General features: G+C 36.4%; 6 protein-coding genes and 2 non-coding genes across 10 annotated transcripts; 3 read left to right on the top strand and 5 right to left on the bottom strand.

The window, feature by feature from the left end:
- Window positions 1–191: 191 nt before the first annotated feature.
- Window positions 192–4,186, bottom strand: LOC140767234 (eukaryotic translation initiation factor 3 subunit B-like). Its single transcript, XM_073107074.1, has 11 exons — window positions 3,981–4,186; window positions 3,642–3,882; window positions 3,386–3,532; window positions 3,130–3,258; window positions 2,361–2,489; window positions 2,198–2,281; window positions 2,000–2,124; window positions 1,710–1,908; window positions 1,085–1,617; window positions 877–985; window positions 192–773 (listed from the first exon to the last, which is right to left on the bottom strand). The coding sequence occupies exons 1-11, from the start codon at window positions 4,100–4,102 to the stop codon at window positions 429–431; spliced, it is 2,163 nt and encodes a 720-aa protein (XP_072963175.1). The 5' UTR covers window positions 4,103–4,186; the 3' UTR covers window positions 192–428.
- Window positions 4,187–6,108: 1,922 nt separating this feature from the next.
- On the top strand, window positions 6,109–9,924 carry LOC140767251 (tobamovirus multiplication protein 2A). Of its 3 annotated transcripts, none has more exons than XM_073107098.1 (7): window positions 6,109–6,225; window positions 6,309–6,590; window positions 7,159–7,258; window positions 8,756–8,836; window positions 8,922–9,026; window positions 9,271–9,477; window positions 9,561–9,924. In XM_073107098.1, exons 2-7 carry the CDS (start codon window positions 6,367–6,369, stop codon window positions 9,666–9,668), a joined length of 825 nt encoding a protein of 274 aa, XP_072963199.1. In that variant the 5' UTR covers window positions 6,109–6,225; window positions 6,309–6,366; the 3' UTR covers window positions 9,669–9,924. The 3 variants fall into 3 exon arrangements, with proteins under 3 accessions (XP_072963199.1, XP_072963200.1, XP_072963198.1); XM_073107099.1 differs by having other exon boundaries at window positions 6,118–6,230; XM_073107097.1 differs by having other exon boundaries at window positions 6,143–6,590.
- A 1,084-nt stretch (window positions 9,925–11,008) lies between these two features.
- On the top strand, window positions 11,009–12,672 carry LOC140767815 (S-norcoclaurine synthase 1-like). The gene is made up of 4 exons (XM_073107882.1): window positions 11,009–11,321; window positions 11,407–11,654; window positions 11,857–12,175; window positions 12,397–12,672. Exons 1-4 carry the CDS (start codon window positions 11,049–11,051, stop codon window positions 12,643–12,645), a joined length of 1,089 nt encoding a protein of 362 aa, XP_072963983.1. The 5' UTR covers window positions 11,009–11,048; the 3' UTR covers window positions 12,646–12,672.
- A 195-nt stretch (window positions 12,673–12,867) lies between these two features.
- LOC140767922 (small nucleolar RNA snoR14) lies at window positions 12,868–12,961 on the bottom strand. Its single transcript, XR_012105647.1, has one exon. It is a non-coding gene; the product is annotated as a small nucleolar RNA snoR14 (small nucleolar RNA).
- A 76-nt stretch (window positions 12,962–13,037) lies between these two features.
- Window positions 13,038–13,126, bottom strand: LOC140767917 (small nucleolar RNA U61). Its single transcript, XR_012105643.1, has one exon. It is a non-coding gene; the product is annotated as a small nucleolar RNA U61 (small nucleolar RNA).
- Window positions 13,127–13,677: 551 nt separating this feature from the next.
- On the bottom strand, window positions 13,678–17,785 carry LOC140767077 (ribose-phosphate pyrophosphokinase 1-like). The gene is made up of 8 exons (XM_073106859.1): window positions 17,537–17,785; window positions 17,262–17,444; window positions 16,428–16,676; window positions 16,052–16,195; window positions 15,769–15,936; window positions 14,782–14,851; window positions 14,329–14,410; window positions 13,678–13,952 (listed from the first exon to the last, which is right to left on the bottom strand). The coding sequence occupies exons 1-8, from the start codon at window positions 17,657–17,659 to the stop codon at window positions 13,772–13,774; spliced, it is 1,200 nt and encodes a 399-aa protein (XP_072962960.1). The 5' UTR covers window positions 17,660–17,785; the 3' UTR covers window positions 13,678–13,771.
- Window positions 17,786–19,132: 1,347 nt separating this feature from the next.
- On the bottom strand, window positions 19,133–21,796 carry LOC140767637 (tobamovirus multiplication protein 2B). Its single transcript, XM_073107632.1, has 4 exons — window positions 21,592–21,796; window positions 20,654–20,719; window positions 20,501–20,565; window positions 19,133–19,556 (listed from the first exon to the last, which is right to left on the bottom strand). Exons 1-4 carry the CDS (start codon window positions 21,757–21,759, stop codon window positions 19,421–19,423), a joined length of 435 nt encoding a protein of 144 aa, XP_072963733.1. The 5' UTR covers window positions 21,760–21,796; the 3' UTR covers window positions 19,133–19,420.
- A 203-nt stretch (window positions 21,797–21,999) lies between these two features.
- LOC140767636 (uncharacterized) lies at window positions 22,000–25,208 on the top strand. Its single transcript, XM_073107631.1, has 6 exons — window positions 22,000–22,193; window positions 22,295–22,366; window positions 23,498–23,614; window positions 23,965–23,999; window positions 24,760–24,860; window positions 24,959–25,208. The coding sequence occupies exons 1-6, from the start codon at window positions 22,087–22,089 to the stop codon at window positions 25,043–25,045; spliced, it is 519 nt and encodes a 172-aa protein (XP_072963732.1). The 5' UTR covers window positions 22,000–22,086; the 3' UTR covers window positions 25,046–25,208.
- Window positions 25,209–26,150: the final 942 nt, after the last annotated feature.

Raw genomic sequence — 26,150 nt, 5'->3', positions numbered from 1 at the left:
ATATGTGGATAGAAAAAGAGAGTCTAGGGAGAACATAATTTGGGCAAATTGTAGTTTATCCCAACTAACTACTCATCAAATCAAACCCTACTCTTGATAAGAATAACAAAAAAAATTTCCATCTCAATCAACATCGCTGAAGCTACAACAGCCAAAAAGAGCTCGAACTGTAGAAGAAGAAAAGCCCATCATGTGAGAAATGGAGCAACTCTACTTGTAAGATTTTAAGCATAAAACTTTTCCAAGAATGAATGCAAACTTAAGAGGAATTGCGAAACATAAAAAGATTTAGGCCTACATAAGCACACAAAGAAGGTACTAACACATGGTCTTATTAGTCAAAAAGAACGGGCATGTCCCGGTGGTAACGTAGAAAAGCTCGCATAATTAGTTTATAAGCCTAAAGACAGTCAAAACAAGCATGAGGTTCATTCTTGATCCAAGTCAAATGAAACAATCTCTTCCGAGACTTCCAACACCTCCTCCACTTCCACCTCCTTGGCTTCATACTCTTCCTCCTTGTCACTAGCCTCACCATCTCTCAACTCCACCCTTAGTTCTCTCTCTTCCTCGTGTAGTTGTTTCCACTTGAGCACCCATGCATCCCATTCTTCTTGCAGCATCTTCCTCTTCTTCCTGTCCTGCTCACTCAATTGCAGGGACACATCCTGGTCCTCTGCCTCGTACTTTTTGCTATACTTCCTTAGGTTCTTCGCTATCTCCTCCTCTTTCTCTTGGGTCAAGAGTGACGGTGGTCTCGGCCGCCACAGGAACTGCTCATTGGAGTAAGAGTAACAAAAGATATTCAAATGTTAAATCTCAACATGCTCGACACCAGAATGAGATATATCATGCCAAAAGGACTGAAGCTTGTACCTGATAGAAATGATCCTTGGGTATCCTGTAAAGCAGCTTTCCATTGAAAGACCATAAATGGAAACCATTCTCCATCTCATGAACTGAAGTGACAGAAGTTGCAAGATACCTACAATAGACAGTCCAACTCCCTTTTCAGATCACTAAATAGTAAGGGGAAAATAAATTTGAGTAAAATTAATGGAAATCCTTGGCAAGTAGAAATTACCTTCCAGTAGGATCCCATTCAATTTCAGTGGCCATAAAATGCTCCCCTGTTGCCATGGTTTCAAGCTCATCGACATTGTAGAATTCAAGTTGGCCATTGAAACCCTTTAGACCAGCAAGAACGATAAAGCGTCCAGCGGGGGACCAGTACAGTGCATTAGCTTGCTTAGACTTTAGAGTAGTAAGCTTGGAAACTCGACCAGTGTTGTGAGCAGATCGCATGGAGTAAAAGCTTATGTCAGGACGGGGACTATCTCCATGAATAATGGCAAACCTATGGCCTTTAGGCTCCCATGCAAAGGCGATGATCTTGTCATTCTTATTGTCAAGCTCAAGAACCTCAATTGGGATGTCTCTTTCCTTTATGTGGAAAAGCTCAAAACCAGTGTAGGTGCTCTTCTTTGTTTTTGTGTACCTGTCAACCTTAACAGCAAGATACTCTCCATTGCTTTGCCAATACATTTTGCAATCACTAACGCTGAAAAGGTTCTTCTGCCTCAGTTCAGCTTTGCTTGGGATCTGAACAAGGCTTACCTGTTGAGGAAAGAGAAATGGTTTGATCCACCATATGTTAGCAGTCAACCAAAACTTAGCTCTAAAAAGAGAAGGAAAAAAGATCAACTCACCCTAGCAGGCTGATTACCACCACCCAATTCAGGAACAAACAGAGCTAGTATAGGATCAGTAGGGGACCAACTAAAATCCACGACATTTTCCACCTTCAAAGACTTCTTATCAATGAGTGTAAAAGTCTCTGTTTCGTATACAGATATCATGTTCTTCCCAATTCTAGCAAAATATTTATCATCTTTTCCACCACCCCACCTGTGATACAATATGTTAGAAACAGCATAAGAATCCGACATTAGAGAGCGCATATCAAGAGATATTCTTCCAGTACAAATATATTTATCACCTAAAGATAGGCCATGAAACCCCAGAAAGACCTCCACTTCCACCTACAGCAAATTCATCAGCATTTCCTTTGAAATCTCGCATCACTTTTCCCGTCCTCACGTCAAAAATAGTAATCACTACCCTCTAACAATAAGAAGATTGAAACATTAGACATGATCGAGAAAGGACAGAGAAAAAATCTTGTATTATTGCTTACATGTGTGTCACGAGGATTGCTGGGTTCGTGACTACTGTATGTGACCAAGTACTTCTCCCCAGGAGAGAAATCAATCAGTTTTACCTGAAATAATTAGACATCAGCCAAAACAACACCAAATGGAAAGTAAATTAGAATTCAATGAATCATAAAAGTAAAGGACCTGTGGATGGGCATAACGCATTAAGCGGTTAAATGTAGTAGCACCTCCCCAGACAGCAGCACCCTGCCTATGGACTGTAGCCAAGTATGTTCCAAGAGGAGACCACTGAATGAAACTCTCAGTCCAGTACTGCCAAGAAGATTGACACCATATCAAACTACTATGGACAGAAATGTATATGAAAACAAAATGAACTGAAATAATTATTAATGATATGATAGTGGCTGAACAAATATGTAAAGTTCCAATAAAGAGAAAAAAATCACATAGTAATTCAGAGACTTTGTTTTTAGATGATAATGGGAGATAGATCAGGTTAGCTAAGTAGCCTAATCGGTCAAAACACAGTCAGACAGCAATGCAAAATTCAAAATTGCAAATTAAAATATTAAACATCCCAGCCCAGGAATAGATCCTATATTAGAAAATTGTATCTCAACCATAAGAGGCACGTTATACAGCAATGTAATCAAGTGACAGGCTTAGAAACCTATCAAAAAACAAGGATAGCTCCAACTTCCAGATACTAAATAAGTGTTACTAATAGCATAATATGAAGCCTAGGTAAGAAAGGTTGGATACCGAGGAGATAAATGTCAGCCGTGACACAAAATGACAACATTAAAAGCAACATAAAATAAATTAAATAAAAGATAGGCAGCAGAGATCTGTTTGCATTATTTTAATAATCATCACTCGAGCAGTAATTTACTAAACATTGTTCTTCCCTTAAAGTTACTTATCCAAGCAGTTTGTAAGCATAATCTACCTGACGATGATACACAAGTTCAGGCATCAACTGCCTTGCATCATTCCAGAAGACTTCAGTAAATGTACCAGCACGGATGACAAACTGATCTCTTGCTTTTTCATCAGTTAGCCACTGTTGCAGATTTTCCTGTAACCAATGAATCGCCAAATTTAAGATTATTAGAACTTCATACTCTAAATAAAAAGTAAGTATACCAGAGACCAAAAATAAAATTCATCACAACAAGAAATACTAAGAATCAAGAGGGCCTTACCCCAGGTGTGTAAGGCATAATTTCGGCAGGAGTCCACTGATCGGGAACCTTCATATACTTCTCAAAATCGTCAAACATATTAACAGAAAATATATGAGACTTGTCCAACTTATACCCATGTGTCTTCTCCCTTGCAAGCTCTGCTTCCTATTATTACATCAGTTGTATATCAAAATTGAGCAAATTTTTTTCCCTATGCATCACACATTTGACACAGAATAAGCATAAGAGACACCATCTGTTATGAATTGACTACCTGAGGGGTGTTGAACTCAACGAAACAATACCCTAGAGTCTTTTGCGTCTCTGGGTTTACAGGCATCAGTAGGCCCCCTTCTTTTATCACACCAATCTGGCTATAAATCTTGCGAATAACACCCTCAAGCTTCTCAAACTTCTCCGGAGCGACGACCGGCAGATTGTCAACAACGATTATGTTTCCAAACCCCGCTTCGAACTCCGGCGGCTCCTCCTGATGGAGAATCTCCTCGTCATCACTGCAAAAAAACGATTTTTTTTTCTCATTAACAAACCAAATAAGCAATTCCTAGTATACGAGGTTAGGGTTTGGAATGTATTCAGTATCCAAAATTACCTTATGATGCCGAAATCTTCTCCAGGAGGGAGACTGATCGAATCCAAATCGACCGAAGAGAGATCGATACCGAGGCGTTGAGCCGTAGCTTCGATGTCTGCCATCGATGCTACCGCAGCCATCTTCTACACAGGTGTAGATCCAAACCAACGGAGTGGAAACCTCAAACTAGATATATAAACAAACTAGATATGTAAACGAAAACAGAAAAGGAAGATGTCTCTCGATGGAGGCGTGAGAGATATACTCTAGGGTTTGTGGGATATTATTTTGGGCCGGGCCGGGCTTTTGTTACGGGCCTTTGCTTTATCTACATTTTGTAGGCTTAGAATTACTTTTTTTCAGAAATTGCATTAAAGAATATTTTTTATTTTTTTGGAATATTTGATGAACTACACCACATATATTTATCTATTTTATGATTCACATCCTGTATCTAAGTATTGTGTAATCCAACCCTTCTTTTTTTTTAATATCTTTTATTTAACATTCTGGGTTAACATAAACCGTACGAGCAAAAAAAATATATACTAAATATTTTATAAAATATTAAATTATTTTATCTTTTTATTTTATTTTTATCTTATTTATGAAATTAGTAGAAGAGGAGAAGAAAAAAAAAATAAAGAAGAGAAAGACGATGGAAAGATAGTGTCAACTACGATCACGAGAGGTGATTTGGGAAACATAAAGAAAGATGATTGAACGAAGTATTTTAGTAATATGATTAATATTAGTTAGTTAGATAATATTAAGTTGTTAAACAAAAATTATGATAAAAAAAAGAGTGGTCACTTTATAAAATGGGTTAAATATACTTTACTCCCATCTAGTTATGCCCAAAATTACTTTATCCTTCCGTATTTTAAAAAGTCTTAAACTATTTCATGTACGACTAAAGTGGTATTATGTAATTTAACGGAGTGTGGTCAAATGACCAAAATACCCCCATCGGTTTGTTAGGCTAAACCTGAATGGTTTGCCTTTTATTTTTTTTTCCATTTGGAATTTGACACATCATCACATTCTCACGTTCCCTGAGGTTTTTGAGATTTGACACAAAAATGCAGATGGTCGAAATCACATGGTTGATAGTTGGGAATAGAACATTGGTGGGAAAGAAATCAAAAGTAAGATAAAAAATGGGTGAAAAGAGATAGAATAGCTTTATATAAGAGGGAATGGTAGTTGGTCTTTAAAAATTAGAAGCTTTAAAAGTACATGCATTGGTTTACGATTTTTCAAAGTACATGTGGTAAAATAAATTTTAGCATAACTAGAGAGGAGTGAAATGTATTTAATTTTTAAAACGTTCTAGTAAATATGGAGTGTTTTGAGAGACGGAGTATGCGATGCATGCGCTAGAGATATACCACTGCTAAGATTCGTGGATATTATTTTGGACCGGGCTTTTTTTTATGGGTCTTTGTTTCATACTTATTCACATTTTGTAGGCTTAGAATTACTTTTGTTTAGAAATTGCATCAAAGAATATTTATATTTTTTTAGAAAATTTGACAAATTACACCATATAATTTATCTATTTTATTATTCACATTCTCATATTGAGGATTGTGTAATCCAACTCTTTTTTTTTATATCTTCTATTTAACATTCTGGATTAACATAAAATGTATGAGCAAAAAACTAAATCTTTTATAAAATATTAAATTATTTCTATATTTTTTATCCTTTTATTTTATTTTCTATCTTTTTTATGAAATTGGTAGAAGAGGAGAAGGAAGGAAAGACGGTAACAGATTCATTCAGGGAAACATAAAAAATATGATTGAGGGATAATAATGTGTGGGTATTTTAGTAATATGATTAGTATTAGTTACTCAAACAACATTAACATTAAGTTGTTAAAAAAAATAATGAGAACAAAAGAAGTGGTCAGTTTAAAAAATTCAAGTAAATATGAGTGTGATTTGTAATTTTTGTATACCCTTTTTAAAGTCATTGTGTTAAATGCAGATTTCCCAGCAATTAAAAGGGGTAGTTTCGTAAATTTGAGTTCGAAAATTTTGGACCCCGCAGCCAATTATCGTGCTTCCCACACTGCTGACCATCAAGGCGCCTTTTTTGCTAACATGCCACGTGGTGGGTCATCCTTGTAATTGTAAGAAAACAAAAGAAAAAAGAAGAAGAAAAGATCAAGGATTCGGAATAAAAAAAGGCGAAACCTCTCGCAAACCCCCCCTTGGTCGCCGATCGATCCATCGAGATCATAGCTTTATCCTTCGTATAGTTCGTAAATCGCCTTCTTGTTTTCGTCCCTTTGGCATCAAATTGTGCGTTCAAGAGGGGGAATTTTTTTGTGAATAGGTTTTGTGAATCGTTTGGGGATTGCGTATCTCGAAGCTGGTTACTCGGGGGAAGAATCATGGCGTGCTGTAGATGTTTCGAGTGCCTATTGAAGCTTCTCAATTTCCTCTTCACGGTCACCGGATTGGCGATGATAGGTTACGGGATTTACTTGCTCGTGGAATGGACCAAGATCTCTGCTGGCGATGGCAACGGTTTTGGCGAGTTCTTGAGGCCTGGCCGGCCGATGCTCGGTGTTGTCGCTCTGTCGGATGACTTCCTGGATAAGCTCCCGAAAGCTTGGTATGATTTCTCCTTTTCAGTTTCTTGATTTGGGTTTGTTGTTTCTGATGAAAACTTCCGGTTCTTGGGTTGGTTGATTGATCGATTCTTTCTTTCTGAATTCCAATGTCATAATTAAGAAAGTGAAATCTTGGTATCCTTGTTCCTTTACTTGTCAATTTGTGGTTTTATCGGATGGAGATGAAAGGAGGAGTGGGTATATGATACATCAGAAATTGGTTTTTGATATAGTAGGAAGGGACACGAACGTATCGTTTAGTTATGGTCAAGATTTTGTTGGCCCCATAAGTAGAGATATGTACTTGTATTAAGGTTATCTATGAGTGAGTTGGAATAATTTGGTAGACAATAACTTAAGAATGCTGGATCTCTTATTCCTGCATTGCTGAATAACATAGACTATATGTGCTCATGGACCTCAGGAACAATAGAATGTCTTCTTTTATTCCCACCATATTTTCAGTATACACATAAATAGTTATGTTGGGTTTTATTAGTTTTGCTGATACATCGACATGTTAGTTGAGATCGCTGTTTATATCTTCCCAATAATCTATTCATTTTGTAGGTTCATCTATTTGTTCATTGGTGTCGGAGTTGTTCTCTTTGTCATATCATGCTTTGGCTGTATTGGGGCAGTAACAAGGAGTGGATGCTGCTTATCTTGTGTATCCTGATACCATGCAAGTTTGAGTGACCTTTTTTTTCCTTTCCTTTTCTTAACTTTCGTTTCATTCAATTTTGTGGAACACAATAAGGTTGATGAACAGGTTGGCAGCACATCCTTGATCGATTCCTTTAGAGATGACCTTCTGCACAAGCTCACGTGGAGGCTCCGTATCATATGGTAATATGGTATTATTGTGTGACAAACTTCCAGTCGATTTATGAGAAAAAGGGCAAAGCTCAATTTCATTGTGATGAATTGTCTTGAACTCTACAAATTATTGGATAGCTTAAACTAAATTTAGTTCTGTAGGAGTTTGAACATTGTAGAATGTGGTTCACTTATATTCTGTTAAGTAACTTTAAACTGGTTAACTCGATGATTAACAGATGGTAAAAGATTATTACTACCATTATTAGATTATTGGTGTGCTAGGAAGCAAACTGTTCCCTGAACGACTAGGTAGAATTTGGATTTTGAGATGGATGAGTGATGGCAGAATTAGGAGTGTATTTAGGATAAAATGAATAAATTTCATTTTAATAATGTTTGAGTAATTTGATTCTACTAAGAAGACCTGGATACTATTGTGAGAAGAAAACAGTGGCCCTTGAATTTATGGAGGGCATTGTTATGAATGGGACTAAATGGAGGAGAGGGATTCATTTTGTTGGCTCCTGATAGTGGCTACTAGGTGCCCTTATAGTGTAATTTTCAATGTCTACTTTCTAATTCTTATCTTCTAGTACCAATATTATGAACATTTTGAATTACCCCAAAAGATAGCACTTTATGTTGTCATAGAATCTTCAGTTTAAGATTCTAACATACTAATGATGGTACCATCTCTATTTTTCATTCAGAAAAAATCATACATTGTTGAAACTCCAGTTAAGTTATGTCGGTAACAATGTTTATTAAGTACAGCTATTTATCTCCATTGGCTTGGTTGCAACTACTTGTTTGTGACAGCTTAACTATGGGTAGACATTGATATTATGCAAGAGCTGATTATTGCCTTATCACACTATTCGACACCAAACTTGTTTTGGATGCTTCATTTATGTTACTTGATCTGCAGTGAATGCTCATTCTTCCTGATACTCAGACAGGTATATGGTTAAAGGGTCTGCGGTCAAATAAAATTTCTTTTTCAAAAAATTATAAATAAGACGTAAGTACTTTATAGCTTGGTATGGTGGAAAAATATAACCTTCTATGGAAAAATAGCATTTCAGACCTCTAACTTCATGAGTGGCAAATGGTTCCCCAAATCATAGTCCCAAAATGACCGATCCTCATTGTAAGCAATTTATTTGCACATTTTTCCAATCACATTTTTTATACTACTATGTGGTTCTTTTTATCACATTTTTGCAAAATAAAAGGCTACATGTGCTTTTCATTTCTTTTACCCTGCATTAAGATTTTCTTTATGCAGCTATTTAGTTAGTTAGAAACTTAGAATAAGCACACATGGTTTCCTTAACCAGAGCAGTACTCTTTCTTGGTGATCTTGTTGATCCTAATCGAGCTGGGAGCTGCGGGATTCATATTTTTCGACCATAGCTGGAAAGATGTAAGGTCTCCTATTTTCCATGTTAATATTTGGTTTTTGACTCCTTTCCTCAATTACTGAATGCTTAAACTACATTCCTGTCCAGGTGATTCCAGCTGATAAAACAGGGAATTTCGACATGATATATGACTTTTTGAGGGACAACTGGAAGATAGCAAAATGGGTTGCTCTAGGAGCTGTTGTTTTAGAGGTATGCGGTACCTAACAGTTCCATTTGATTGTTGACACTTTCAAGATTTGATTTTCAAAGCGTGCCAGAACTAGCGCATTACACTAGATGGTCACGTGCTTCCTCTGAATCATTCACATCTTTTGAGTTCACAATTATATTTCTCGATATCGTCATTCTTTGCTCTTTCGAAAGTTAAATGAATAGTGCTGCACCGAAATTCAAGGGTTACATTATCATATTCACATCAAGATTTGGTGTGCAGGCATTGGTTTTCTTGGTGGCTCTCATAGTCAGAGCAGCAAACAAACCCGCTGACTATGATAGTGATGATGATCTTATTGCCCCAAGGTCTGGCATCCGGCAGCCATTGGTCCATCGACAAAGTACTCCGGCTACTGGGGTTCCTGTCCCTACTCTTGATCAACGACCAAGCCGGAACGACGCATGGAGCCAAAGGATGAGAGAAAAGGTAAAGATGTTCTACTTTATCACTATTAGTTGCTTGATTGCTGGACCATTATTCATGGCCTCTGATTGTTCTACTTTGAGCAGTACGGTCTGGATACTTCTGAGTTCACGTATAACCCAACAGACCCCAGCAGGTATCAACAAGCCACAGCACCTCCTGCAGAAGAAAAGGGCGGCTGTACTATAATGTGAAGATTTATGCGTTCCGAGTTGAGTTTTGTGAACATAGTCTGCTACTCACTGCTTGTGAATTTTGTGTATCCTCTTCAATTGGATGTGTGTAGAATGAACTTGTCTAGTATGTATTTAACCCCCAGACATTTTGTCACACTTCTTTATTGTCTTGAACTGTTTATTTTGGATGAGTGACGCCACTTGAGCATCCTGTGCAGGATTTTGATACTCGCCATGGTCTCTTTATAAAGCACTTTCTGAATTTAAACTAACAGGATGATTACTTTTATTTTTTTTCATTCTCTTTTATCCCTTATGCAGCACTTTGTTGGTTAGAATTTTTCGTTGATTTATTAAGCACCAGACGCAACTTGGCATCTATAGAGATCCTTGTTTACTTTGAGTTTAGAAAATTTTCTGAACTGGTTTAGAGACTTTTAAACTGATTTGATAATAATTTTTTAATTTTTTAATATTTAATTAAATTTATTTCTAAAAAAAATTAATACTAATAAATGAGACTATACTCTAGGGATTTAACGACAAACAAAATAAGGTTTAAAGTCTAAACCTCTAAAAGCAAATGGAGCAAGAGTTTGCTGTACTCTAACTCATCGGGCTCCATATATATTAAAATAATAATATAATATATATTTTTATATTAGTTATTTAAAATTACTTAATTAGTCATCTTAGTGTTATTATTTTTTTAATAAAAAATATATGGTTAGAAAACTCTCATCGAGATTTTTAAAATAAGATTAATATTTAATAGTTTCAGAAGTAATTTTAAATTACTAATTTTTTAATTAAACTCATCGAAATTGCATTACACGAAATAAATATCGAAATAAGTATTACACGTCATTAAGTAAAAATATCAAAATTACATTATATAAAATAAGCAGAAATTAACCAAACATAATAAAAATAATAGATGTTTAATATTTTGGTAAGTCATCTCCGTAGCCACCAGTTCCGGTTCCGCAACCACTAGTACCGGTTCCGGTTTCATTTTTAATGTATTTCATATCTAAATTCTAAATTTAGAGGCAAGTTTCGAGTTTCTCTAGATAAGTTGGCAAGTCGTTTTTACGGTGGTTATCATGATAACGCTATTTTAAATAATGTTTGCGAAGAGAGTTGCTCCACGCCCAATAGGGCATCGTCAAATTCCAAATGATGTGCTGCAGAGGATCCATACCACAAAGCACATGATCAATGACGCAACTGCTGACGGACATTTTAATCTCCTAATTTCTTTAATTTTCTTTTATAAAAAAAATCTCCACATTTTTCACTTTGGGAAGCCACAGGCCACAAGTGGCAGTATGTATTTTAATTGTACAAAAGTCATATGCAATGTTTTACTGTCAGCCTAAACCTTAGAGGAGGATTATGGAGACAGCAAGCACGACCTCTACAAGGCCAGGGAAGCTCGGAAGCTCCATTCCGGTTAAGAGTGTTCAAGATCTTGCTGCTAATTCTAACAACTTGACGGCTGAGGTCCTCGAGAGGTACATCAGGCCGGAGATCGACGGGGACACCGTATCCGATGGCGAATCCGGTGCCATCCCAATCGTTGATCTTGGTAGACTCTTTGACGAGCAGTTCATGCAAGACGAGGCAGCAAAGCTCAAGTTGGCTTGTGAGGAGTGGGGGTTCTTCCAGGTGATGCTTAATCCCAAGCTCTTAAAACACTAATTACCTAAAAAATTATTTGGCCTTTATAAGGTAATCGATATTAGTTTTGCAGGTAACAAATCATGGGATACCCAACAAAGTGATTGAGGGAATTAAAGCAGCAACTGAGGAGTTCTTTAAGCTCCCCCCTGAAGAGAAGCAGAAGGTAGCTCAGCTACCAGGAGACGTTCAAGGCTACGGCCAAGCTTTTGTTGTCTCGGAGGATCAGAAGCTTGACTGGGCTGACATGTACTTCATCGTAATCCAACCAGTTCAAAATCGCAACATGAGATTATGGCCAACAAAACCTAGCATATTTAGGTGAGAGAACAATGAAATATTTGGGAAAATTTATAGATAAAATCACACTATTCTTATGCTCTCATTACCATTCGCGATATACTTGCTATTTTGTTAAATTTGGATATTGAAATTGCATAACAAACCCCTTATTTGACTTTAAGATAAAGTATTTGCATTTATTTTTATCCAATTGGTTGCACTTGTTATGGATGTGATCAAGGGATTCATTGGAAAGCTACTCAGTGGAGCTGAAGAAAGTTGCAGATTGTCTACTGAGATCCATGGCAGTGAACTTGGGCATTGATCCTGAGAAATTTTCAAGCAAGTTCGAGTCTCAGACCATGAGGTTTAACTACTACCCACCATGTCGATATGCTGATAAAGTCCTTGGTCTCTCACCACACTCTGATGGTGCTGGCTTGACATTGCTCCTCCAAGCCAGTCAAGTGGAAGGATTGCAGATAAAGAGAGATGGAAGTTGGTTAGCCATAAAACCACTACCTGATGCTCTAATTGTCAACATTGGTGATCTCCTTGAGGTAAATCTAATTAGATCTAAATTTATTTTAATTACCTTTTCATCATCATTAAAGACCAAAAAAATATAAGAAATATATTATCTCTTATCAATATTATTTTATTTTATGTATTTGGAAAAACTTATCTTAGTCAAATATAATTGAAAATAATAATGATTTTAATTTAAATATAACAGTAGAGAAAATAGAGAAATATTTTTAAAACTATTTCACGTCTCCAGGTTTTGAGCAATGGGAAATATAAAAGCATTGAGCATAGGGCTGTGATACATGGGGAGAAGGAGAGGATGTCCATTGCTGCATTCCACAGCACATCATTCACGGGCACAACCGTAGGCCCACTTCCAGAGCTAGTGGAAGGAAGTGAGGAGTTCTACAAGACCGTGAGCATGGAGGAGTACATTAAACTCTTTATCTCTAGGAAACTTGACGGGAAGAGTCTTGTAGAACAAATGAAGCTCAAGAAATAAAAAGTTGGCCAAAGAATTAAAAAGGTATTTAGTATGAAAAAGAACAATTGTATCGCAAACTATGCAATTAATGAAGAGGGAAAACGTCTTTCGTATCTAAAGCATGCTCTAATAAATTTGGAACACAATTTATTGCAAATTACTGTCGTATTTTTAGATTGTAAAATTACCTTCAAACTAAGAAAACAATAGTAAAGTTATGATGTCGTAGTAGGAAAGGGGGCGATCAGAAACTTTGAATATTTACGAGTAACATCACGGATTTTGATTTTGTCAGTGGATTGACAGACTATTATGAGTTTCATCATCACCTCACCCCCAAAGAACAAGAATTAACCAAAAAATTTTACAAAAGAAAACAAAACGAAATGAACTGAACAAATTAAAGAGAGGGGCTCAGAACTTCTTAGAGGGTTTGTGTCGCCATCACCGACGGATTCGAATCCATCTCCGGCACAAGTTTCAGATGTCTTCATAGCCGCAAATAGAAAAGGATACGGGAGAGGAGCAGAGAGAGGGGAAGAGAGAGGAAAGAGAGCATATAGAACGAGGAAGAATGGGGCGGCGGAATTATATTTATAAAGGGGAGAGGAAACCCTAGAGAAGGCTGGCCATCGTCGCGGAATATAGGAGGGATTGTTGGATACGTCGATCACAGCCGTCAAAAGACAGACGAAGCATATCGACCGGTTCTTTGGCATTCTGTATATTTTTAATAAGTTTATAATTAGCTAATTGTAATCTTTTTTTTTATTTTGGAGCTAATTGTAATCTGACCAATTAACTAAAGCTAGGTCATACTCATATGAATTTATTTTATTTTGCTAGATCACCCATCGCAGTATGAATTGCGAGAAAAAAGATACTCAACTTGTATATCTTTTCTATTTTTGATGTTTGATTGTAAAATTTAAATTCAAAAAGTAACTTACTTACCTATTAGAAAAAAAAACTTTAATTTTTCTTTGAAAGAAAGAGAGCTTCATTAAAACCAGTTGTTTTGTTAAACTCTATTTTTTTAGCAACTAAGCATAACACCACTAAAAAGCATGATATATTGAATGAAAAAGAAAATTACAAGGGAGAATGAATAATTTGATAAATTAGATGATCCCATCAATTCAAATCACTGGAAGATGCTACTGACGGAGGAATCATCATGCACACGCCAAATCGTCTCGCCTAAAAGATTTGCCACTGAGAGGATGGTCAGCTGAGGGAAACTCTTCTGGTGGATGACCGGAACAGTGTTTGTGATGATAACCTCTTGAAACAGGCCACTTGATAACCTCTCAATAGCAGGAGGACTGCAAAACAAAAGGCAAGCAATTGTATATAGAGCATCAGCTAAATATAGACCATCAGCTAAATTTACTCCTTTCTCACGGCTCACATATTGCTAATTCTTGCAATTAACTTTTCACAGATTTTTGAAAGCTAACATCCTTTGATTGCATATTAATGCATACTTTGTGTGGCTATGTTCTGCTGCGAGAGTCGATGAAAGTGCGAAAAAGCCAAAAACCAAACACAGTTACAATTCCATGACATTCTCAAAATCAACTGATCAGTGAAAAGGAAAATGATTAAGCGGGTCATGAGAAATCTGAGTACTTGTAAAATAGGAGAACCCCAACTAGTTTTGGTGATCTTTTTCTTTAAACTGAAGAAGAAAAGGTATACCTGAAAACAGCATGGGTGCTGCAAGCATACACTTCTCTTGCTCCCTCCTGGTGCAACAAAGCGGCACCTTTAGCAATTGTTCCTACAGAGAGAATAAGTCTTTAAAGTTCAAAATCCTGTATTATTCAATGAGATAAGCCATCCTGAAGGTTGCTAAAATGAGGAAGATCAATAATGCATACTGGAAGATCTATCTACTGCTTGACATATACACTGTAGCACTGGAAGTTGGAAGACATTGATATGAAACAATAAGACAATAATGGAAGCTATATCATCTGTGAAACAAATCATCAGCCTATTTTATAGGCTTACTGAAGCACTAACAAGTGTAGGACTTCGACAAAGATAAATTATACTAAAAAATAAAAACCTCAGGAATTGGGTATTGAACTGTACTGATGCAGGAAAGGGAACACTTCTGTTATCAGAATCGGTAAAAGAATGACTCACCAGCAGTATCAATCATATCATCCACCATGACAGCCACTTTTCCTTTAACATCTCCAATGAGATTTAATACCTACAAACATTCGTATTATGCTCAAACAGTCAACCCTGTGTAAAGAAATTTACTCGGAGGCACGAATAGACCAAAGGATAAGAGAAACAGAAGTATGGCAAGTCCTCGAGCAACATGAGAAATACCACATAGTATGGAGTCTTAAAATTAAACGATCAGTGATGATGATTAGCTAAAAACCCTTGATGTTGTAGAAAATCCCAACAATAACAGCTAAATGCTTTTCTGCATTTCTTATAATCTGTAACAGCAATTTATTTTCCTGCGATACCAAGCAGCATTTTCCAAACTGAAGTCCCTTTAATCTTCATACTCTTGCTTTTATACACTCCTTCCTTTCATAAAAAATACAGCATAGCTCTTCTTCTTATGGAAAGCCTAAATATCTACATGTTAAGGCCTCTAGCATCAGTACATATTGTTTCACCTAGTATAATGTGTTACCTGCTAATGCAGAATCATCTCACAACACGAAAACTTCACAATCTAGGGGTGTGTTTTGACATATTATTGATCTGTATAAATGAGAATCAATTTTACGTTTCTGCCACCAGTGTGCAAGATCTCTGTTTTTTTTTTCTCTCTCTCTTAGAGATGCATATCAAGAACAAACTAGATAACATGAAAGAATCATAGCACCTAAATTCCCACAAGATAAAAGCATGTTTCACAGTAGTTGAAAGGTTAACAAATATGTATATATATAAATATACAAATCTATATCTTTCTACTGTAGTAAAAGTATCTGCATACACTAAGCTGTGTTTATTAATAAAGGAAATCAGAGCTATATGTCACTTAAGATATTTGGCCCAAGTGTTGCCACATTAATCATTTAAAAAGGGCAATCGGCCCAAATATAAAGTGAAAGTGAGAGAATGGTTCAGCAGAACAAGAGTAACAAACTTGTCAAGCACCTCAGCAACATTGTGTCCTTGACGTCGTTTATCCACAATGGCTAGAGGTGCATCTGATAGCTTCTTGGCAAAAGCACGTGCCCTTGCTACACCACCAACATCTGGAGACACGACTACCAAATCATCTGAGCAAATTGTCTTGCTGGCCAAATAATCAAGAATCACGGGCTTCACTTGCCAGGGAACCAAATGCATATGTTAGTAACATATGCTGGACTCTTACAATCAAAGTACATCAGACCATCACATCAATTACAATAAGGTTAATAGATGAAGGCATTACCTGACCATATACATGATCAACAGGAATATCAAAGTAGCCCATGGATTGCCCAGAATGAAGATCACATGCAAGAACACGGTTAGCGCCTGCCTCTGTAATTAAGTTTGCGACAAGTTTGGCAGCAATGGATTCACGACCTTGAGTCTGATATATACCAAGCATATGGGAAGAGTGTTAATGCTTTTTTTGTACAGTGGTTGTAGAGAATGGCAAAAGTATATACTTTTAGTCAGCTAGCAATTACATTATTATGATTTAATCATTCAATATGGCAACTTCCATCCTGAAGCAATTTAGCTACCAAGATTGATGTCCAAAGAATACTTCCAACAATACTAATAAATTATTTAGATAGTATAGCTTAATCATGTCTCACCTTCCTGTCAGCTCTAGCATAACCAAAATATGGTATGACTGCAGTGATATTTTTAGCAGATGCTCTTCGGCATGCATCAATCATTACCAAAAGCTCCATCAGATTCTCATTTGCTGGAGGGCATGTTGGTTGGACAAGAAATACATCACACCCTCTCACACTTTCTTGCAGCTGAACATAAATTTCACCATCAGCGAAGCGCTTTATCTTGATTTTCCCAAGCCCCATACCCAAGTAATTTGCAATCTCCTGAAAAATGAAGAATAAGACCTCTCAGTATTTTGCAAAATCCTGAGTTAAATATTAGTTCTCTGGAAAGAAAATCAAAGAAGCAGTCAGTGGAATGTGAAAATCCTGACTTTTATAGAAGTATATTATCTTTGATATGTCCATTCACACTTCTCTGAAATATTTTAAATTGGATCAGTCATGCCTAACGACAGAGATGTTAGTTTAACTTTCCTACAAGCTCTTTTATTTATTAGACAGGTTATGTAGTAAAACGCTGAGCAACATATAGTTAGATGTGACTTAAAAACACAGGATGTCAGATTCATAAATCCAAGTCTTCCTTTCACTGCTTTGTAAGGATAAAATAAAGTCAATAATAATAAATAATCAAAAGAAAGTCACTAATACACTACACAGCAAAATTATGATTTAAGAAATAAACTACGCATTAATTTCTATCCAAGAATTCATTATCGTATCGCACACGACTGAGACGTGTACGGAGCTAAATACACCAAACTCAATCGAGTATCGAGATTTTTTTTATAGAAAAAGATCTTTAGAGATTCCCCTTCACATCGATCAATTAATCAAACACCATACCTGCGCCAACGCAGGATTCGCAGTTCCAGAGAAAATTCGCAACCTCGTATCTTGCTTATGAATTCCTTCTTGCACGCTTCGCGGGCCCGGAAATATCCCCGAGAGCGTCGGATCATTAAGAACCGGAATGCACGGCGCCGGTGTTCCGTTCTCAAAACTCACGGCCTCAAACATGTTACATCTCTATCACCACAAAATTAACAAGCTCAAGAATTTGACGAAAACATCGGGGGAAGAAAAAAAAAATAGAATCCAACAGAGGATTTGAAACTGACCACGGGATTACGAGCAGAGGAGACGAAGCGGCAACGCGAGGAGTCGGAGATTGGGATTAAGGAAGGACGGGAGATGGAGTAGGAAGATGAGGAGGAGGAGGAGAAGAAGACCAAGGAAGCCATGTCTTTTGGTGGGCGGAAGAGGTGAAGAAGGGGATTATGGACGCTTGTACGAGGAGGAGGAGGAGAAGGAGAGGTGGTCGCGTGGCGTGGAGTTCGCGGGATATGGTGTGTGAATCGATTAAATGACCAGAAAACGTTTAACCGCGCAGGGGCTATCAAAATAATCAAGCCGGCTCGCTTCGATAAGGCTCGATTGAGTTCGACGCTTATTTACAATAAGCCAATCTTGATCGATTGAATCACACTCGAATTTAATTTTAAGCTGAGCCTGAGGACAAGCCAAGCTCGGTTCAATAATGCTCAATTCGTATATATATATATATATTCAGTTATAAATTTGATGTTTTTAATATCAATTTTGTAGATAAGTTTAATTTATTGAAACCACCCACACAAATTGAGAGAGTAAATAGAGCGATTGACACAAGTTACTACTTGATATTGAGAGAGTAAGCATCACAACACATAATACTAAATCTTAGAACACAAATAAAATATATCAAGGAATACAATCTTAGCTTCATATAAATTTTTGAAAGGCTACAGAATATGCTTCAACCAACAATAAAAACTTACCATGAACATAAAAAAAAAGTATACAAATGTCTATGAACAAAAAGAGTGATTGCATATAGATATAATATGACTGGCGAAAAATTGAAACTAAAATTGATGACTATGAAAAAGAGATGACTAGGGTTGAGCATAAAGGGGAAGAGTCAAACTCTGAGGGTTGACCAAAAAAGATAAAAGCCAATTGAAGTCTAGCAAGGATAGAAAGAGGCAGGCTACACTGGATGATGAGGACAAAGAGCATAATAGAGAAGGAGGAGGCTTAAATTACAGCAAAATTCTATTCAAACTCGGTTTAAAATTGATTTGAGATAGGCTTAAATTACAGCTCAAAATAGGGTCGAAGAAGAGATTATTGACTTTAGTTTAATTGGATTGTACTGTAGATACGGTCACCATCTTTCTAAAAGTATAAAGTGAGAGCTGCGGTCTTAGAAGAAGGGATTTCGTTGAGTATATATAATACGATAGCGACGATCGAGAAACTGTTTCCTCGAATTAGGTCCACTTTTAAAAAATTTATTACATAAATATAAGAATTGCATGCCAATCTACTTGTCGCTGAGAGAATTCTTTTGGATTAAAATGATTCATTAGAAGTCAAACTAAATATAACCAATATTTTGGAAGTGCACATATTTTCTTCTCAGCAAGTTTAAAGGTAGACTCCACTGGACTGCAGAACAAGACACATTGGCACGCTTTTCCAACAACACATTTTTTCGGACATTTGGGTGACGTGGCAGAATCTCAGCCCTCGCCAGTGTCTTATAAGTACCACATTACCATGTATTGACGGGCACAAGGGGTAGCGTAGCACCATCCTCAACTTGACAAATGGCATGGATTCCCAACGACTTACTTACTCCACACATCCAATTTCCAGAATTGCTCTATAGATGACTCGCTACACAATTGAATATGAACATTCAACTGCAATAATGATTCAACGAGACATTATGTGACCAGAAGAAAGAACAAGAACAAGAACAAAAAAAGGATCAAAAAAGAAGAAGGGAAAAGACTACATCCACAGAAGATCAGTAAGATTTTGCTCTTGCATGTGTTACAAATTAACTAAGACTAAGAATTAGCGCGACTGTTAATTCATCAGACAGTAGTACTTGTGCATGCATGCATTTACCAATGTCACAAGCTATCTTTCTAGAGTATCAGGCATTCCTCTGCTCAGGTGACTTCATCGACTTCTTCTGAATCGGGATTCTTTTGTTTGTCATACCGCTGACTGACAGGAAATGCAGACCTGAGCTGAGAGCTCTCCATGTTCGATAACAGCTGCGATACCGTCTTCAAATGAGAAGCACTGAGAGATCCCAAAAAGAACAACAAAAAAAATTTCATCCTTAGATTAATATGTGACCAAATGTGGTAATATAACTGGCAAAAAGAATCATGATCTTGAAGAATTTGTGTTATTTTATCATGTAATACTTAATAGATAGGAAATATTCAGATAATACTGAGCATGTACTGAGTTAGACTCACTTCATGATCTAACTTGCTAATGGAAGAAAAACTTATAGGAAATATGCAACAACTTTGGCATCGAGAAGGGGTGCAGTGCTTCTCACTTGTATTAGTACATCCTAAGCTGAAGGATACAAGAAGATGCCATGACCTCAAATTGAGTGAAGCCCTTAAAAGAATGCAAAATGATGCTTAAACCAAAAGAGTGTAGCCATTGCAGTAACAGTTCATCTTCACATAATAGCATAATACTTGAAAGAATATAAATAGAAGGATAGAAGATATAGGAGGAAAAATGGAGTAATAAAAGGTACTATTTTTTCATGCCATATATTTTGGTGTGCACAAGCTGAGTAACAAGGATAATTTGCTCAAAGGATCTATCCCATGGTCTAAATTCTGTAAGAACTCTATTAAATGTCTAACTAACAAGTAGAGGGTGAAATAACAGCCAGGTATTGCTACTGATTCATCTGTAAATACATTTGTCTTATAATATTAATACTTGATCAAATATTTGGATTAAATTAAATAGTTAAAGACATTTACTCTCTTTCCACGGTAGTGATCACCTTTTTCTACAGATATCCAATTAAACCTTAAAAATAAAATGGAATTTTTGGAAAAGATCATTTTCCGTGTCTTGAATATTAACACTGAAAATTCATCAGGATATCTGTCTATAGTCAAGAAAAAGAAAACTGTGCATAGCTTGCAAGGTTATTTCTGAAGGAAAAGAAAGTCAATATGATATGCAATAGATCAGCATAGAACACCCACTTCTGTAAACTGCTTTCCATATAAGCATCCAACGAAGAGATGACACGAGGTAAATGCTCCAGAACCTAAGATTGGAAAGGGCAAACATAGCAAGGACTTAGTGGCATTCTAAATAAATTTTCATATAATTACTCCAAACCTGACAAGACAAACCTGTCCAGTGTTCTTAGCAAGAGATGTTTTTGCCAATAGATTCTTAGGAAGCCTTATTAGATGAGCCTGCAAATTAATTGATAAAAGGATTCACACATCAAACAAAAGCTATGCCTATGCACCTGCCATTGATTCAAATTTGCACAATTACTTTCTTTGATTTGCATAATACTATTTCTTCCATGTAAATTGCAAGATAAGAATACAGAGGCGAACATCTCAACGGAAGAACTAGCTATTCCACCTTCAAATTTTTTTCTATCCTCACTGGATTTAAGTAGAACCTTTCTGGTAGAATTATTTATACAGAAAACAATTTATTCCTCTTTTTTTTTTGACATGGAGGCTTATACTTTATATTGTGTACTTGATATTGAATGATCTTTGGCCTTATCTTGATAATTATAATAGAGCAAGAGCGAAGTACTACATGGACCATCTCTTTAATTATTAAGAAGGTGGATTTAAATCATGAGAATTGGATAGGGAAGGCAATTTCCAACTCATCTATAAGCTAATTATCCTACATCAAATATTACCAGGTCCAAAATTCACGTCAAAACCTGTGCACAGGAGTCAATTGATATCAATAGAGTGACGCTTTATATCGAGAAATTATTGCCACATAGCACTTACGGTTAAAGTATCATATGATCATATCATCGTCAATTTTATTTTATTTTTACTTTTCAATGCACCTAGAATAACACAAAAATCACAGATTAATCCTACCCACCTTCTGATTTTTGCAAGCGAGGCATGTTGTGCCCGGCTAATTCTATCAAATTTTTGTCTTCCCCAACAATAACTACTTGCATAACTATTCCAATTAACCTCAAAAATAGAAACTAGCCATAGATTTTCCTACCTCGACATTGGAAGAGAAGTAAAGAATCGAAGATTCGTATTTAAAGATAGAGATATGAAAGAATCAAAACCTGGGCAGGGGAAGACTCTTGCATGAGATGCAGGAGATTGGAGGTGGACTGCACCGCCTGGCTTATCTGCTCTGCCACCGTCGCCTTCGCGCTCCCTTCACGGTTTCCGCTAACGCCATTGCTCGCAGCCATCTCTCTCCCTCTCTCTTTCCCTTTCTCACCTCTCATCTGAGGAAGAGGGTGGGACAAAATCCTCGAAAAGAAAATTTCATTTCGCACCCCAACTTTTACTGATATCACGACAGATTATATAAATTACCATAATACCCTCAAAGTAAAGAAGCAGGTGTGCTTGTAGGAAAAAAGTAAAACATGTGGGGTTTGATTTGTAAAAATGAAAAAGTTTTACTGTTCGAAATGGGGAATCGACTTGGGGGAAGATTTCTTAAGCGGGAAACGTGAGACAGCAAGAAGCGTCTGGAGTGACTCGAGTCTCGACCAGACCAAAGCCAAGACTCGAGAGGGAGGGGGAGGGGAGAGAGAGAGAAGAGAGAGATGGTGGGAGGAGGAAGGCAGAAGGTAGCGTCGATGCTGCCCTATCTCGTGAAGACGCTTCGGAAGGAGCCCGTGAAGCCGACCAACCAAACCCTTCCTTCTCTCAGGTCTCTAAGTGGGTCTTAGTTAGATCTTGTAGACTTTGATGGAATAATTTGGCTGCTCGTTTTATAATTTTTATGATGGAGTTGGTTGCAATGCGATTTAGGAGGACGTTTTCGCTGTATGATCAGATAAATCTCATCGACAGTGTCCCCGAAGATCAACTGCGATTTCAAGGGTAAAATTGCTTCTTTTATTTTGCTGCTAGAATTTAATGGGAGGTGAAAATATTTAATTGGTTATGTTCTCTAGGCTCGTCAGCAGTTCACGATTTAGGCCGAATTAGACCGGAGAAATCTAGAGATGAATTTTCCCCAAATTATTGTTGCGGGAAATTAGTTTGATTTGTAGATGAAGAGATTCTACGAAAATAAACCCCAAGGCAGATTAGGATATATTTGTTGGATTTGAGTTGCTAGTTTTTACTCGTGGAATTTAGTCCACTAGGTACGAGATTCGATTTGGGTGGGTTCAACTTCTTTTGAGCAACTATATTTAGTTCTGTTTTCATGCATGGAATAATGGCCTAATGTTTACGTTGTCCAACAAACAAAGGGTCGGAGAGCTTGGGTTAATGGTGGATGTTTCTCGAGAAGTAAAATAGGGGAAGATACTTCCTATAGCTAAAGTAAAATAGACACCAAGAAATTCCTCCATTCAGCCTCTAGTTCAAGTAGAAATGTAAATGAAACAATTACATGTACAAAAATATTTAGAAAAAGTTATATTAAGACTCCTTGTAATTGGAAGAAATAAGTTATCTATGTGTTAACATTTGGCCCTTCAAATTGAAGCATCCTTTTGATGTTCAAACTTTGGATTATATGTTTGTGTTACATACGCTTTCACTTTCTTCAGATTACCTTACATACTTTGTAACCAGCATAAGTTTTTTTTTTAATGAATGTTGATTTTGCTGTTGTTTGTTAATTCAGTATCTGATTATACCAGCTGTAATAACTTCCCTAGCTCTTTGGGGCACTTCCTGAATTAAGGGATTTGCATCATTTTTCAAAGAAGCACGTTGAATTTTACAGGTCTTTCTAATTTGTATACAATCATGCCTTCCCACCAGAACACTTATCCATTTATATTATTGATATTTGATTCTTTACCAAACAATAATTATGACAATTTCCTTTTGCACTTCAAGGAGATTAATGCCGCTTAAAGATTTTCTTGCCCCTATGTTGCGGTTTCCTGAATTGTCTTGTTATCTTCATAGGTTTTTGCTGAGTTTATACCACCACTTCTTCCTGATTAGATGACTAGCAGCTTGTTCAAACTGGTTGTGTTCCCTTTCTTGCAGTTACACTGATTCAGGATTCACAGTTAATGGTGTAAATTATGAGGGTAGCTTGCTTATTGTAGAGAACAAAATTATGTCATGGGCACCCAAAAGATTTTCAGAGATTACCCGTGAAAGGTAATTATCCAGTTTTCTTTATAAACTTATAAGATGTATTCATTGAGAATTAGTTGTCCCATGCCATATGCATGCTGATCTGAAAGCTTGTAATACCTGCAAATCAGTTTATAATAATTCCGGGAATACAAATTTGGAGCTTTATTTTTTTCTTCTTTTGAATGCCATTATTAAAACTTCTCTTTTTATTCGTGACTTCTGTCTATTTCTTTTAAACAGTCATGTCCTCGAGTTCTTACTTATAATGCACACACCATAAACAACTGTCTATGTTTTGTACTTGGGAAGCTTAAGTAAATTTTAATGTTCTTTATTCAATTATTAATACGGAAGTTGTGTTAATGCTGCAGTTTATCCATCTTTCAAATTCTCCGGCCAGTTCCAGGTAATTATTTTGTAAGCATGCACATTCCTCTTATTTCATAGATTTTTATGATCAATTCATTGAACTGCTCAAGCGTTTGTAAGTTCCTGTTAACATTCTACTCTTTATCATGATTATCACCATTCTCCTTTATCTTTAGTCCTTGAACTTTATATCAAAATCATAATGCACTATGCAGAGTTAACCATCATTATTAATTACACTAATAATTAATTGATTGTAGGCATGATTGCGGTTGTGTTGATGAAAAATGAGTCAAGTTTGATCTAAAGATACTTCAAGCACAGCGTGAACTGTTCTGAGCTTGTTTAATTCCGCTCAACAAAATTTGAAATGAATGTAGTAATAAAATGTTTAATACTTGCACGATCTGTTGTGCTTGCTTATCATCCTAAATGTATATCTGTCCAGTATTGTTCATTTTTCAGAGTCTCAGGTCATAGTAATTTCACTTGCTTACACTTGAGTTATATGTTTCCTCCAGTGGGACTTGAGTTTTCTAGTTGTCCTGACTCCTGAGCTTACCATCAAAGTCAGTTTTTAATACATTTAATAAAATCTGGTCAATATTAGTTTAGTAGCAATAGGTCCTGGATTTGTTAATTTAATCTTCTTCCCCTTTTCACATATCCTAGTTTTATTTGATTTTGCTAGTCAAAGAGTTGGGCTTGCACTTAGCCACTGATTCATTGGGAGCCCTATGTTTTCCCATTATGTTTGCTAATGTTGTAATCAAATTGTACTTATATTGTTGTTGCAGAGATTTTAATTCTTGGTTGCGGAAGAAATATCGAGCCAGTGAATCCTGAGCTTCGCCGCTTCATACAATCTACTGGAATGAAATTGGAAACACTCGATTCGGTCCGTCTTACATAAATGCTTTTATTATTTTTGCAAATATACATTTGTTTCCTTCTATTCCTTTTCCTCCGTGCTGCTAATACTTCCATTAACTGCAGAGGAATGCTGCATCTACTTTCAATATTTTGAATGAAGAAGGCCGGCCAGTAGCTGCTGCACTTCTTCCCTATGGAGTCCCTTCATGAATCCGCCTGTACTTCTTGAGCATCCTAAGTTACTTTTAGCAAATAATTGCTTTACAGTGTCCTAAAATTTTTCTGTCATCGACAAGAGAAAACTTCAACTTGAAACAGATGTAGCTACTTTTTTCTTTATATATCAAAGCTCATCTCTCTCTCTTTTTTTTCAAATATCTATAGCATTGATCTTGCATTCCACTTTCTGAGTAACAACATTATTATATGTTGGTAGTCACAGTGTCGAACTGTACCTGCTTCCTTTGTACTTTGTGCTAGTTTTACTCTTCCGGTGGATTTTTATTTTTTATTTTTTGAGAAGCGAGAATGTAACGGTGTTTCATTAGCCTTTATCCGAGTGAGCTATATCCATTCCATTGGCTCTTCTTGTGGATTTTTTAATTTTAATAAATAACTGCTTCCTCCATAGTGTTGCATGCTATAGTTGTCTTTTGGTGGCAAGAGCTGGAACCGTTTTCCTTGGTACAGTAGTCCTGTGCAAGAAACCGGAAACACTATCCAAGAGCAACGTATTTATTAGCCTTTTAACTTAAAACTCCACTTCGGCTGAATAATTTGATAACATATAATTTTTATCCCAAATAAATCAAAATTTTATCTAAAAGTTTCTTAGTCTAAGATAAACATATTACATGAGTTGTCCTTTGGATTGTTGGACTATTAGTGAAGATCGATTCTAAAAAAATAGAGAAAAAAAGAATAGTTTTCTCTCTGTATAATGAGTAATATTTACTAAAAAAAGAGAGTAGTAAATTTTTTTATATGTATTTTATTGTTTTTTATTTCTTTTGTTTCTTCTTAAGGTAGAAACCTCCATTAACTATTGAATGAAAAGAACCTAATTTAAATTTGATTTTATTGCTTCTCATCCAAAGACCCAGTTTCAGGTCATAGAGCAAGATCCCGTCGATCCTCCCAAGTGGACGGACCTCACGTTTGATGGCATTTCTGCTGATGAGAGATAAAAAAATTCAGGCTCTGAATGTTTTCCTTTTCATTACAATAATAATTTTGGAACTTAAATGTGAAAATTTGGTCTCTTTGCCCGATAGTATTGTTATATTTGACTATCTTCTTCAAAATGGCACCATCC

Source organism: Typha angustifolia, chromosome 9 (genome assembly GCF_048772165.1).
Source record: "Typha angustifolia cultivar Huaian chromosome 9, ASM4877216v1, whole genome shotgun sequence".
Classification (NCBI taxonomy): Eukaryota; Viridiplantae; Streptophyta; class Magnoliopsida; order Poales; family Typhaceae; genus Typha; species Typha angustifolia.
The sequence above is the reverse complement of the archived record's forward strand: the minus strand, read 5'-3'. Positions and strand labels throughout refer to the sequence as shown.